At 30.3% G+C, this 16,458-nt stretch overlaps 1 protein-coding gene across 1 annotated transcript; it reads right to left on the reverse strand.

The window, feature by feature from the left end:
• Positions 1-12,547: 12,547 nt before the first annotated feature.
• LOC108487326 (dimethylnonatriene synthase) lies at positions 12,548-14,759 on the reverse strand. Its single transcript, XM_017791641.2, has 2 exons — positions 13,790-14,759; positions 12,548-13,272 (listed from the first exon to the last, which is right to left on the reverse strand). The coding sequence occupies exons 1-2, from the start codon at positions 14,705-14,707 to the stop codon at positions 12,625-12,627; spliced, it is 1,566 nt and encodes a 521-aa protein (XP_017647130.1). The 5' UTR covers positions 14,708-14,759; the 3' UTR covers positions 12,548-12,624.
• Between the last annotated feature and the right edge of the window lie 1,699 nt (positions 14,760-16,458).

Raw genomic sequence — 16,458 nt, forward strand, 5'->3', positions numbered from 1 at the left:
AAAGGTTATTCATTGTAAATGGGTGTTTAAAAAGAAAAAAAGAGACTCTAGGAGTTGAAGAACCCAGATATAAAACAAGGCTTGTTACAAAAGGTAACAGCCAAATTCCAAGAGTGAACTTCACAAATATGTTCTCCCCAGTTGTGAATCATAGTTTGATTCGAACTTTGCTTGGTATTGTGGCCAAGCATGATTTGAAGCTTGAGCAGTTAGATGTAAAAATTGCATTTTTACAGGGAGAACTTGAGAAAGTTATTTACATGCAACAACCATAGGGTTTTATAGTATCAGAAAAATAGGACTATGTTTGCTTGCTGAAAAAGTCCCTTTACAGTTTGAAACAGTCACCAAGACAGTGGTACAAGAGGTTTGATTCCTTTATGACTTCTTATGATTTCAAAAGAAGTAACTTTGACAGTTGTGTTTAGTTTAAGAAAAACAATGATGATTCTTTTTTGTATCTACTCCTTTATGTTGATGACATATTGATAGCAGCGAAAGATAAAAGAGAGATAAGAAATGTTAAAGCCCAACTAAGTGAAGAATTTGAGATGAAAGATTTGGGGTCAGCAAAGAAGATACTTGGTATGGATATTCTCAGATATAGAAAAACAAGTAAATTGTACTTAAGTCAGAAGGGGTACATTAAGAAAGTTCTTTGCAGGTTCAATATGCAGAGTGCTAAGTCTGTTAGTACTCCTTTAGCAGTCCATTTCAAACTTTCATCGGCTTTGTCTCCACAATCAGATGATGAGATTGAGTACATGTCACATGTTACATACTCTAGTGCAGTGGGATCTCTCATGTATGTTATGTTTATTCACGTCTAGATTTATCATATGCAGTCAATGCAATTAGCAGATACATGGCGAATCTCGGTAAAGAACATTGGAAAGTAGTTTAGTGGATTTTAAGATACTTATGAGGTACTACTAATATTTGCTTACAGTTTGGAACAACTACAGATAAAGTCATGGGGTATGTTGATGCTGATTTTGCTAGAGACTTTGATAAAAAAAGATATTTTGCAGGTTATGTTACAATCGGAGGTTGTGCAATCAGTTGGAAAGCCACTTTGCAAACTACAGTATCTTTGATTACCACTGAAGCTGAGTACATGGCAATTACTGAGGTTTGTAAAGAAGCTATTTGGTTGAAGAGACTCTTTAGTGAACTCAATGAAGACCTTTAAATCAATGCAGTATTTTGTGACAGTCAGAGTGCTATCTTCCTTACAAAGGATCAAATGTTTCATGATAGAACAAAACACATTGATGTTCGATATCATTTTGTTCATGATATTATTACTCGTGGTGATATTGTTGTGAGCAAAATTAGTACTCATGAAATTCCTACAGATATGATGACTAAGTCACTTCCTATAACCAAGTTTGAGCATTGCTTAGACTTGGTTGGTGTTCATTGAAGGGGTTTTATGGAAGAGGTGGAGAACTTGTTCGTTGAGAGTTCGCGATGTTCATTGATAATTCATGTCAAGGTGGAGATTGTTAGAATCATATGACCCAAATCCTTATTTAAATAAAATACAGTGGTAAAATAAAATAAAAGTAAAATCCCTATAGAACTGCACTTCTTTTATTTAATTTTAGAATAAGGTTTTTTAAACCTTATTAAACTCCATCTATTTGATATTGATTAGAATAAGGTGTTTCAATCTTACTACACTCCTATTAGAATATGGCTTTACAAGTCTATAAATAGACATAGTCTATTCCTCTTATAATTATTCGAATTCAACATAGTGAATTTTCTTCTCCTCTATCTATGGTTTTTTTCTCGAAAGGGTTTCTACATAAAAATCTGTGTGTTCTTTATTTCTCTTTTCTTTGCAATATATTGTCATTACCGACATTCTATTTTTCACAATTCATAGAATAAGCATAAGTCATTACCAATGCCATAAGCTCAGCAAAGCTTAATCAACATCACCAACTAACAAGTTAATATATCTATCCATAACATAATTGAAATCAACTATAAGACATGTAAATTTCCATATTTACAACATCATTTTTTTCATAAATCCTTTCACTAAGTCATGATTCAATCCATTTGCATACTTGCCATTTCGTTCCCTTTTCTTACCTGTTGAACCGTTTAGAATTTCATCGGATACTAGGAAAAGCTCACACAAATTGCACATTTACATATAATCGTAACATTTCCTTTACATCAATGCTCACACGAGTTGTGAAATGGGCCTACTTTCACGAGCTGTGGGTCGAGATTATAACAGCCCGTTTTAGTTAAATCAGAACAGTGGTTTCGGAACCAAAAATCTAAAGTTGAAATATTTACTTTATTATTATTATTTTAATGTTTACAGTATGATATGATGTTGGTGTGAAAATTTCGTTTAGAAATTTTATTGATTAATTGCTTAATTTGAGAAAAAAAACTAAATCGTGTAAAATGCAAAAATGTTGTTCTATTAGCTAAATGTGTTAAATAGCTATAGAATCTTATAGTAAAGGTCCTAGTGTTGCAATTAGACCATCCTTAGTGTAAGTGAACATTTATGGACATGTTATAAATATTTTTAAAGGTTATTTATTAAAGGTTAATATAGAAATTATGAAATAACTTAAGTTAAAAAAGATAAAAACATTTTGTCTTCATCTTCATTAAACACCACCACTGAAATTAGGGCTTGTAAAACACCATTTGAGAGCTTGGAACATTCGGCTATGGTGTCTTGAGCATGTAAGTCCATTTTTGGTTCCGTTTTTAATGATTTCTATGTTTTTGTGATCGTTGTAACTAGTACTAGCTAGCCTAGGGACTAGTTTGCAAAATTGTTAAGGATTTTGAATATTTTCATTGATAAATATATGAGTGTTTTGATTTTTAATGATAGATTATGGATATTTGATGTTAGTTAAACAAGTTTGTAAAGTGATTTTTAGTGAAAATGCAAAATAGGGATTAAATTGAGAAATGTGTAAAGTTAGTGGTTAAAATGTGAAATAAATGAAAAATGTGGGCTACTAGGGGTATTATGGTAATTCGGCTAGCATTGGTTGGTCTTGAATTTCATGAATTTGTGATTTTGTGAAATAAAGACTAAATTGTAAAAATGTAAAAGTTTAGGGGAAAATGTGTTAAATTTCCCTAATGTGTGTTTTGGATTGAATTGAATAAATAGAAGAATAAATAAGTTGATTTTGATTACTTATAGATCAAGAAAAGAGGAATTCGGACTTAGATCAGGGAAAAAGTAAAGTAATTAAATAATCGGTCCGTTTCGTCATTTCAATACATGAGGTAAGTTCGTATAATTGAACTTAAATGTGTATTTATTTATTTGATGGATGAAAATGAGATAATATTTATCCTATTAGTTAAATGTGAATATTTGGAATTAAATGTACAATCTATGTAAGGTAAGTTGCTATATAAGACCATAGTTGGGCTATGACAATCGGATAATAAAACCATAAACGGGTTATGGCATGTGAATGTAAGACCACGGCAGGGCCTTGGCGACGTATTTGTAAGACCATAGTTGGACTATGGCATCAGAAAAAAGAATTATTTGTATCGTAAGCATTTATAAGCTCAAAGTGATTTGGCAAGAGAGTTGGTGATAAATAGATATGTATCGGTACAGGTATGTACTGAAAACTATACATGTAACGAGATAGAAGAAGTTGAGGATTTATGAGTTACAGTACGGTTAAACTTAATGTTAGCTCATTGATTGATGCTTTAAATGTTAATTATGTTATCCATTTTGAAATGTTAATGAATGTTATGATTATTTCATATTTACATACGAACTTACTAAGCTTTATAGCTTACTTTGTTTAATTTTTGATGTTTTATAGTTTTTCAAAGCTAGCGAGGATCCATGGATCGTCAGAGACTTCATCGCACTATCAGACATCTATTTGGTACTTTTGAGTTGTGTAAATATGGTATATGGCATGTATAGGCTTATGTCATTTTTGTATGATTGATAGACATGTATTTTGGCCATTTGAGTTGGCATATGATGATGAACTTTATAATGTATATATATGTGCAAATGGTTCTATTATGAGTTTGATAATTGACCTATATTGTGTGATTGAAGTTGATAATTTGGGAAGTAATATGCTTGTGAATTAGTATATGATAATGCATGTTTGGAAGTGTTTAGTTAGTTGAATTGTATATGTGAATTAGGTATGAAATTGGATGACAAATTGTGGCATATTTGTGATTTGTATTGTTGGTAAAGAAATGTTATGAATTGAACATTGGCTGATGGTATTTGGATGCATATTAGTGTCTTGAAATGGTACCAATTGAGCTTGTCTAGGTATGTGCAAAATGGGTGGCAAAATGGCTTAGTAAATGACCTATTTTTGTCCACACAGGTAGAGACACGGGTGTGTGTCTCAGCCGTGTGTGACACACAATCATGTTATACGACAGTGTGTCCCCTAGTGTTGATTTTGAAAACAAGTCAGTATGCTCCACACGGCCTCACACACGGGCGTGTGACTTGGCCGTGTGGTATAAGTCAGTATACCCTACAGGTTTGGCACGGCCTAGTACACAGCCTGGCACACGGGCGTGTATGGCCATTTTTAGGGCACACAGGCTATCCACATGGACGTGTGTGTTGGCCGTGTGACCTAAGTTAGAGAGTTAGACGAGGTCGGACATGTTCTGGGACACGACCATGTGCTTCAATTTCGAATGTCCACACGGCCTGTGACATGGGCGTGTCTAGTGGCTGTGTGAGACACACGGCCTGGCCACACGAGAGTGTGTCCCTTGTTTTGAGAAAATTTTTTGAAGTTTCATAAAAGTTTCATAAGTTATTGGTTTAGTCCCGAACTGCTCCCAAAGCATGTTTTGGGCCTCGTAGGCTCGTATAAGGGATAAATAAATTGAATTTGAATGAAGATTGCTTGAAATGACCGAATGTATGAGAAAAGTATGTTTATATGTTTTGTAAGTCCGGTAATGCTCCATAACTCTATTCTGGCGTTGAATACGGGTGAGGGGTGTTACACGAAATGTAAGCTACACGATGCTACTCATACAAGCTATGGAGAATCCGCAACAAATGCAAGACCTTAGCCATTTGTAGGACATTCAAGACCAGCACCCGAAACATGAAAGCCCTAATGACATGTCATTGTATCCTAAGAATTCTTAAGGTTCAATCGGGACTTGATATCCGTCAATTCATCATAGCATTGATACATTTGTATTCTAATTCATTTACATCAAAACAACATAACAAACATTTAATTTAAACAATATTGAAGCAATTACAGTTCATACGGACTTACCTATACCGAAACAATGCCCTAACATGATCCAACGACTAACCCGCTATTTTAGTTTTCCCACGATTAGTATTCGTTTGAGTCGTTTCTTGATCTAAATAAATATTTTTATTCAAGTAAACCATTCAAATAACTTAGCATAATTAATTCAAACCTATAATCCATTTTAAGGTGAATTTATAAATTTACCCCTAATATTTTTAACATTTATGCAATTTAGTCCCTAGACCCGAAACTTGCAATTTCACCATTTTTAACCATAAATCATGCTAGCCAATTTTCACCCAATCTTATAACAGCCAAGATTTATCCACAATTTACATTATTTTTCTTGAATTTTACCATTTTCATAAAACAGTCCCTAAACTTGTAAATCATCAAAAATTACTTAACAGAATACTTATATTTAAAAACCAAGCTTAATAATCTATCATAAAATTTCAAGAATATGACAAATTCATCTATGGTAAAATTCAAAGCATTTAACAAATTAATAAATTGATCCCCGAATTAACTAAATTAAACTAATACGATAATAAAAACATAAAAATAATTAAAAACGAGTGCAAAATGGACATACATGCATAAATTGGAGCTTGGCCGAACCTTAACTCAAAAATGGCTTCCTTCATTTATTTTTTTCGGTTTATTTATCTCCTATGAAGAAAAATGATAGCATGTTATTTTATTTTTTTATATGTTTTAACTATTATTAAATTACAATTTTAACCGTACTTTCAACTTATTTCATATATAAATTGCATGTACTTATATGTCCACTCAAAAGTGTAGGGTAAAATAGCTATTTAAAGCCCTTTAATCATTACCATTTAGCTATTAAACACAAATAACTAATAACGATTAAATTTTGCATTCTACATGATTTAATCCTTTTTCTTTAATTAACTATCTAAACATTAAAATTTCTTAACCAAATTTTAATACAACCTTAATAACATACGGTTCGGTTTATAGAAACGAGGTCCCGATACCTCATTTTCTAAAACTACTTGACTTAAGGGTCATACCACTTGAATCTAATTATTCATTCAAATAGCATAAATTGCCAATTCAAAATTTATTTTAATATCATATTTGACTCATAAATATTAAATAATAACATTTACAAACTTACACGTCGAATTTGTGGCCCCTAAATCACTATTCCGACACTACAGGGAAATGGGCTATTACATAAGGCAAGTTATATGGCTTGTCGAAGTGCCCTGACTGCAGTGGCCCGAGCCTATTTAAAATATGGGTTGATAAGGCTCAGTCTCAAAAGTTCAATGCCCGAGCCTAGCCTATCCCATTATCTATGTTTATAATATATTATATTATATTATTTTTACATATTATATAATTTATAACACTTAAAAAACTAAATCTATAATAATATATAATACTATAATGTAAATATAAATATAAAAAGTTAAGATACTTATATAATTTTAATAAATGAAGAATATATTAGACTGTTATATATTAAATTAAAAATAATATGATTTAAAAATAAAAAAATATAGATAGACATAATATAAATTTGAATTAACTATTTATAAATATAAATAAATTTAAACAAAATTTTAATTCGGAGCACAACTTTCGCACTTAAATGCTATCTAAGGCATGAAAATTTTATTCCTATCAATCTTAGTGACGTGGATACAGAATTTTCTCGACATTATCAAACACAAGAATAAGGCACAATATCTAACAATATATCAAACACTATGAAACCCAACAAATGACTAACAATATAAAATAAATTTATCAACAAATTTTTTATCATATCAGATCTTGGAAATGTTTAACTTTCAACCAAACAATATCTATTAATCATTTCAATATATAAAACAAGCATACATCAAACAAGACAATCGCCAAACTTATATAACACCATGCAGTAATCAAACATGTATAAAACAAAGGATAAAATAAAATTTTGATAAGTTATTGAAAAGTTTAAATTAATTTTTAATTTTTAAATACTTTTAATAAAAAGAAGTTTTTTCAATGAAAAAATATAAAAAATGATAATTAAATTACAAACTATTTGTCACTTATGCTATATTTGGCTACTTGTATAATTACCGGAGGAAAAATTTATTAAATACATATGTGTTGAAATAGGTAGGTATAAAATAAAAAATAATTTGTATAAATTTAAACTTAAAACTAGAAGATGGATAAAAACTATTGTAATTACAACATGTGGAAAAACAATACTCCTAACAAACATAGTATTATTCTTTAAATATTTTACCTTTAAAAATTTTAAAGATTCTATTTATCAAGCAATCTAATTAGATTTTATACTTAATTTTAAGAAATATATCATACTGATTTTATAATTTAAATTCAGTATTTAGTTTTCAACACTTAACGTTTTAGTTTATCAAACAACACCTTAATTTCTGAAGTTGACAATTTTTCTCAACTTGGTTTTGGAACTTGACAACTTTTTCCAATTTAATCTCTAAACTTGAATTCCTTCCGGGAATAATAACATGACATGACCTTTGAATGTTATATCATCATATATAAACAAAAATCAATTTTAATGATTAAATTGAAAAAACTTACAAAATTTCATGTCTAAAAATAATTTAACAACCAAAAAGAATTTAAAGATTAAATATAACTTTTATCCCTAAAACCAACACTAATCAAATTCCCCTTAATTTTATCAACTCCAATGCCTTTTTTCTTACTAATCAAAAATCGAATCTGTGCTAAAACAAAGTGCTTTCAACTTTTTGCGTGGACTCCAATAGCATTTTCGACACAAAATCCGCCAGGAAAAAAAAGAGAAGAAAATATTAGATTTCAAATAGGATTATAAAATCAAAAGTTTATTTTTTTTTTCAAAACTCCTTCAAAATTTGCACTGAAATATACAAAAATCAATTTTGAAGACATGTCATTTCAAAAAAAAAATAGAATTTAGGGTTCCCAAATCGAATTTTGTCCAAGAAGACTTAAGTTATTTGGTATAAACTTAAGATGCAAAATTTCTATTTTATAATAATCTACTATTATATATTTGAATTTATTGTATTTTTAAACTTAGGCCTTTATTAATAAGTCGTTGAACAAGCTAAATCAATGGAAAATTAATATTTTGGTAATTTAATTTTTATACATTTTATAATCTATGATAAAAATATTTGATAAAATTTTTCCATAAAATTAAAAATAATAAACAGATTAAGAGGTAATTATTAATTAATAGAGAATAATTTATTTTATTTTAACATTATATTATCTTATAATGACTTTACATTTAAAATTTACTTTGTTTTAATAAGTTTTTGAAAAATAAAGATAATAATGTAAAATAAAAGTTTCCATAATTTAAATTCTTTCTTTAAAAAAACAATTTTATTAAAGGATCTAATTATAATTTTTACTTAATTTTAATTAATACAAATACATAGACAATATTACTACATCACTATTACTACATCACTAAAGACACTAAAGACACTAAATCTTAACATAGTTCATGTATGAGGTATGATGTTGAAGCGTATATGAAGACATGTCTTGTGTGCCAGCAAGACAAGGTGGAGAAAATGATACCCGTCGACCTTTTAGAGCCATTTCCCAAACCAGAGCGCCTATGGAAGCATTATGGTCATCATTGGATTCCAAAAGGTTGATCGGTATGGAAGCATTATGGTCATCATTGATTGATTCTCAATGTACATGACCTTCATCCCTACCACCAAGTGTTGCCTGGCCGAAGAGGCAACCCAATTCTTCTTAAAGCACATGGTGAAACATTAAGGCGTGCCTCAACCCATAGTAAGTGATCGGAATGGAAGGTTTACGAGACGATTTTGGACGGAGCTCTTAAGTTGCTAAAGACCAAGCTCAACTTCTTAATTTCAATGCATCAGCAAATTGTAACAGCTCGATTTAGACCCTATTCGGAACGGTGGTCTCGAGACTACGAATCCGAATTAGAAAAATATTTAAAAATTATTTTCTGTATTTATTATGTGTGAATTTATATCTGTGAAATTTTCGTGTTTTAATTTTATCGTTTGAGTGCCCGATTTAATAAAAGGGCTTAATCGCGTAAAATAAAAATTTAATGGTTTAATGTGTAAGGACCGAAATGTGATTGTCTTTATAACTTGAAGTGTTTAAGCTGCAATTTTTCCATGATAGCATGTAATGGATGGTAGTAACCTTATATTATATAGTTTTATTATAAAATTATAAAGGTTAATTATGGAAAATGCATAATAAGTTATCATAAAATAAAACATAAAATTTAAAAGCCATTAGTTTATTTTTCTTCTTTTGACCGGAACTTGAAAAAGAAAGAAAAGAAACAAAGCTTAGGTATTCGGCCATTGTTGAAGCTTAATCAAGGTATGTAACTAGCTCGGTTTTTGATAATTTTTACGTTTTTGAGATCGTTGCAGTGTAATGTACAAAGCCTATGCTTGAATTTCTGATTTTGATGAATATTTGAGTTATGCCATTGATGAATATTTGAGTTTTGTGATGTTAGTTGATGAATTATGAAAGATATGTTTTGGATTAATATGTTTTGTACTGGAATTTTTGATGAATTTGAGTATTTAGGGCTAAATTGTAAAAATAATAATTTAAGGGACTAAAATATAAAATAAATGAAATGTATGGACTTGTATGAGCATAAGGAAGATTCGTCCTAAGCATGGTGTGTGCAAATTTTGCATGTTTTGTGTTTTGTGCAATTTGGACTAAATTGTAAAAAGTGTAAAATGTCAGGGTAAAATGATAATTTTCCCATTTATGTGTTTTTGGACTAAATTGGATGAAATTATGCTTGAATGAGTTTAATTTGAATATGTTTAGATCAAGAACCAAAGAAATCGGATTTGGATCGGGGGAAAACCAAAGTTGTCAATTAGTCGTCCCGTTTCGATTATCGTTGTCTGAGGTAAGTTTATAAGCAAATAGATGTTGTTAATTTCAAATAAATACGAGTTTTATATGCTGAAATGAATTATGTGGAAATGTATATAGGAAATCTGAATGTGAATATGCTTGAAAGCTATGTGTAGGAGTTCGATTCGACTGAGTTATGACGTCCAAAAGTCCCGTACGAACCTTAGGAATAGTTAGGATACATATATTATGACACAGGATTTTCCGATATGTGTTCTCATGTAAGACCACATCTGGGATGTTGGCATCAATATATATGGTTACGTGTAAGACCATGTCTGGGACATCGACATCGTATTTGATTCGTGTAAGACCCTGTCTGGGGCAGTGGCATCAATATGTGATAGCATGTAAGACCATGTCTGGGATGTTGGGATTGTATAATATGTGTGATTATCCGAGTATCCTATTCAATTCCGAATGGTTCAACGGGCAATGATAAGTTGTGATCAAATGTGTAAATCGAGCTAAGAGATCAGGTATGAAATAGTTGATTACTTATTTGAAAATAAGGTAAATTGGTTATTTGAAATGTAATGCAAAATTATACCTTATGTTAATGTAAATACATATGCGTATTGGTGAAGTATATTCGGCCACATGATATATAAATAAGTATGAGATATTAAAGTTTGATTTAAGAGTATATGCTTATGAGTGTGTATATTCGGTCATATAATCGTACTATGGTTTTGAAATTGATTGTTACTTTGATATATTCGGCCAAGATAAAACTTATATATGAAAGTATATGTTATATATGAAATTGCGAGCTTGAAATTAAATGTGATTATGAAAGCATAAATTGATTTGGTTAAATTGAGTTGATATTGTCATTAAGTTAATTGTTTGCTTATGAATTACTAAGCTATGATAGCTTAATGTGTGTGTTTATGTTTATCTCTGTTTTATAGATTTTGGTGGCTAGTTACGAGCTCGGAGATCGTCAGCAAAGTCTATCACACTATCGACCGTTTTTGGTATTTTATAAGTTTGAACTTGAACCTATGGCATGTATAGGCTAAATTATATTTGGTTAAGTTTGAAGTTATGTATATATTAAGCCATGCGAAAATGGCTAATATGTTATGTGAGTATATGAAACTATAGTTAGGTTTGTATGTGTTATATGTATTGAAAATGGTTGGTGATTTTGGATGTGGTTTGTTTGAATCGGCCATGATATATACATAAGTATGAATTATATTTGTTATGTTCCTCATGGTTAAAATGATTCGTTTATGTCTTGTATTTGATAGTAATGGTTTAATTTGGTTGATGAGTGTATTCGGCTAAATGTTGAATTTGGGTAATGTATATGTTTGATTGATGATTCGGCATTTGCATATATATATATATATATATATATTTAGGCATATGATGTATTGGTTTGATATATATATTATCTCAAGGTATATATGTTTGTGGTGTTGGTTATATGTTTCGATAATGAGAAACGTCAAGTATGATTTTATAATTTGGCTTAGTAAGATGTAAAATAATGAGTATATATATTGTATGTGAAATGGCTATATAAATTCATTTGTTAATTGAAAATTAATGAATGTGTATAAGTTAATTTTGCTAGTCGAATAGATAAGAGAAGAATTGGTCTTGTGTATGATATTTTGGTATAATGTATAACTTGTGAAATCAGCATGTTTTGATTTGGCACTAATATTTATAAATTTGGTTTATTAAGTCATATAGAAATGGTATAAAATATTTGTATGTGTATTAATGGCCGAATAGATGATGTTTGAATGGTTAGTAGTATGCATAATGGTTAGTAGTATGCATATAAATTTTAGTATGTTTTGATTTGGTAATTGTGTTAAAAATGGTCCATATTAATATAATAATATGCATGAAATTGCAATGTAAAAGAAGTATATTTGGCCATGTTGTAAAGCTAGCTATTATCTTTTATGATAATGAATATTATGCTATGATATAAGGTGATATGGTATAATATACGAATGTATATTGATTATGTTTTCAAAAGGCAATGCCGCATATATTTTATATGATTTTGAATTTTTATTGATATTTGTATTATGATTTAAATTATGTGTTTAATGTTTAAACATATTTATGTTTTAGTTATGTGAATATAATATATGTGTATATGTGTTTAATGTTTAAATAAATTAAAGCCACACGTCTACATTACACCATGTTTACTCCAGATATTAAATAGATTATAAAACTTAAATTAAATATTTAAAATTTCAATTTATCATACAACTTAAATTTAATATATATTTGATTGTGACGATTAAAACATAATATTTATACGTACGTTCTTATATTCAAGACCTTAATTTGGACATTATTTATTTAATCAAATATAAAATACTTAAAATCTCTAGTATTTATTCATGTCTTCAAGGCACTCATAGAACTCCGTACGAAGGCGTGGCCTTAGAACAACATCAATAGGATTCAGCTTAGGTAAGGCAAGTCCTAAGCCTTCTTCCATATCCACCGCAGTCCCTTCTGCGGTCTTAATATCAAATCCCTGAATTAGTTTTGCCACCATCAAGTGAACAACTTGTAACCCAAACGTGATTCCAGGGCATGACCTTCTACCGGAGCTAAACGGCATGTATTCAAAATTTTGACCCCTAACGTCGAAATCAACATGCGTCGTCATGAACCTTTCTGGACGAAACTCATCGGCATTTTCCCAAACCCGTGGGTCTCGTTGCAATTTCCAAAGATTCACAATCAAACGAGTACCCTTTGAGACATCGTAGCCAGCAATGCGACAATCTTTGGTGGCTTCACGGATTCCGGTGATGGGTCCTGGTGGGTATAATCGTAGAGTTTCCTTAACTATGGCTTGTAGATATTTGAGGTTCTTAATGTCCGATTCTTCGACCCATCTTTGTTTTCCAACATGGAGGTCCAACTCTTGTTGTGCAGCCATTAAAATTTTCGGGTGGTTCAGTAGTAAAGAAAGTACCCATGTGATTGTCACTGATGTACTTTCTCCTCCAGTCAATGAAAGAATCTGTAAACAATAGAGTTTTAATAGCAGTAAAAGTAAGATATTGGATTGAATTTTATATATTAGTATGAGATACACATGGCACATGTAACTATTTAATTATTTCATTAGAAAAGATCAATTTTAATAGTAGAAATGAGATTTTTAATAGAGAGACTAGTTTTCTCTTTCATCTAATGTATATGGACTAATTTGTTCATATTTAATAAAAAAGATATAAAGATATAAAGATATAAAAGATATAATATTTTTACCCATATAACCCTAAAATTTATAAAAAATATTGATTTTAGATAAAATTTGATATTTATATTTCGAGTTAAGTTGCATTTTGCAACTATATATAATGCTCATATCATGCAAGAGCTCAACATGAATCCGGCATAACCTATGAGAACTTTTAGCATATTTTTAACTAAATTGAACTTAAATAAGTATATATAGTATTGATACCATAAATAAACTCCACCGGAAGCTATTGAGAATAGCTAAAAGCTAGCACAAGTCATGGGACCATTACCAGTGTTGTTGCTTTTACAATGTTGTCGCGATTATGGCCTGAAATTACAGTATCTTCCGGTAAGTGATTTAACATCACGTCCATGAAATCATTTTCAGAGGTACCCTGGTTTGCCTTTTTCTTCTTTAGATGTTCTTCGAGCCAAACACTGATTACTGAGTCGAGTTCTTTGGCTGTTTTCTTCATGGAACGAACATGACCTTGAATATCAAGCCATTCGAGGTACGGTAGAGCATCCGCCAAGACGAAGACCCCGGAAAGATGCAACGCTCGTTTAATGGCCTTCCCGTACCGCCACGGTTCGCTGTTTACTTCCTCGTAATCACAACCGGAAAATCGTTTTCCGACGAGTAACCGTAGGTTGATGTTGAACGTCAATCGTTCCAAAGCCTCGTTGATGGTCACTTTGGCACCGTTTCGTGAAAGTCCGTACAACTCTTTGATGAACGAGTCCATTTCGGAGAAACGTATGTGCTTTAGCTTCTCTAAACGGTGGCTAGAAAGAAGCTCGACCGTGGCTATCTTACGGATGTTACGCCAATATTCGCCGTATGGGGCGAGTGCCATGACGGCATTGTTGTAACCCATGTGCCGCCCAGCAGCGATGCTAGCTCGAGTAGCCAGGGTTCGGTCATTGTCCGTGAAGCAATCCTTGGCGATTTCCCAACTGCTCACCACCAACACTCGGTGGGTTCCGAGTTTGAGTGAGTAGAGTGGGCCGTGTTTGTCTGCCATTGTTGCTAGCTTCTTGCAGATTGGCTCTTTCCCACCTAGTAGATGGAGGTGACCGATGAGTGGCAATGAACCAGATGGTTCAGGGATGCAACTTTTCTTGGAATTTTTGGGTGCTCTTCTCGAGAAAATATATAACGACAGCAACAAAATTGCAATTGATTGAAGGTAAGTGCAAAGATCCATGGTGATTATGGGAGGTATTGGAATTCAAGTTTTAGGTTCATATACTACTATGGCTGCTAACTACCTTATTTATGGGGCTAAATTATAAAAAGAAAAAGAAAAATTAATGATTTAAGTGGATTTTTTTTTATTATTCAAGGAAAGAAATTCACGTATTGAAAAAACTGAAATCCTTTCTTTTTTAGGGAATAGACTTTTTTTTGTTGACTGGACAAAAGTGTAATTTAAGGTTGCTGACTCGACAAAAGTGGGTCATATTTTAGGTGGGTGATTAATTGTCTGTGTAAAGCTTATTTATAGTATAAATTTAGCATGATTAGAAAAATTATAAAAATATTAATAAATTATACTATTTGATGATATTTTTGTTTCTAAGAAATTAATAAAATTGTGATATTTGATATTTGAACTCACATCTATTAAGATACTAAAACTCTAAATTTATCATTCCACTAAAATTTTATTTTAATATTTTTTATGCATTGTATTTTATTATCTCTATCAATTGTATATTTATCCAATTATTTAAGTACACGATTGAGTTGTTATCACGAGTCAATCAAATACCAACTTAATTAAGAAAATTAAAAAATATTATTTCATAATTAAAATAATCATATTATTCAAATATATTTTAAACTTTTTTTTTACTTCAATATACATCAACATATGAATTCATTAAAGTTAATTCTAAATTTTGAAATAAATCTCCATAACTTGGTTCTCTTCCAACGCCTGCAATTTCTTTTTCCAAATTTTGAGATGGATCTCAGCAACAATTTAAACTTGATTCTCATCATCCAAACAACCAATAATTTCATTAATTGAGTGTTCGAACTTAATTTTATCTAATTAATTCCTTACGAAGGTGGCCTTTAATTTTTTTCAAAGGCAAGTGGTGATTCATTTATTTGTATGTTATTTTAATTATATAATTTATGTTTTAAATACGTTATTTTCACAAATATATGTGATAAAATTTTTAATTTTATTTTATTTTATTTTATTTTAGTTTTAATTAATAATTTTTTTTTCAATTTATTTTATTTTCTTTTTAATTCATATTTTAATTAATAACTCTTTTATTTATACAAATAAAATAATAAATATGTACTTCAAGTTATTTCAAGCCTTTTATTTTTAATTCAACTTTTATTGAATAATTGTAACAGCCCGATTTTCAGTGGTGACAAAACTGTGGTTTCAGGACCACAAATTTTCATCATGTCAACCAGTAAATATTATTTTTAGAACATTTATGAAGTCGTTAGAGTCGTATTAAATTTGGTTTAGAAATATTAATGTTTAGATAGCTAATTAAAGAAAAAGAACTAATTTGTAAAAGGTGCAAAACTTATAATTATTGTATTTAGTTGATTAAATAGCTTGAAAGTTAAATAAGGAAGGACCTAAGTGGTAAATTAGCCCTAATTAACTTGGTTAGACGGCTAAACAATAGAAAATGATAAAATAATGTAATTTTAATGGCAAAATTAGACTTTAGTTGAAATTAAACAAAAACAAATTGAAAATTAAAGTTTTCCTATTCATTTTCCTTCAACCTTTGCCAAAACCACCACACGAGAAAGCTTTAAGTTTCAGTTTCTTCATCCTTGTGCATGTGAGTTTAGTTCTCACTTATTTCTTGTAATTTTTATGTTTTTAAGATCGTTACAACTAGGTCTAACTAGCCTGTACCTTCATTTTTGAATCTGTTAAAAATTTTAGAAGTTGCTATGGATGAATCTTGA

The sequence above is a fragment of the Gossypium arboreum genome, chromosome 7, assembly GCF_025698485.1.
Source record: "Gossypium arboreum isolate Shixiya-1 chromosome 7, ASM2569848v2, whole genome shotgun sequence".
NCBI lineage: Eukaryota > Viridiplantae > Streptophyta > Magnoliopsida > Malvales > Malvaceae > Gossypium > Gossypium arboreum.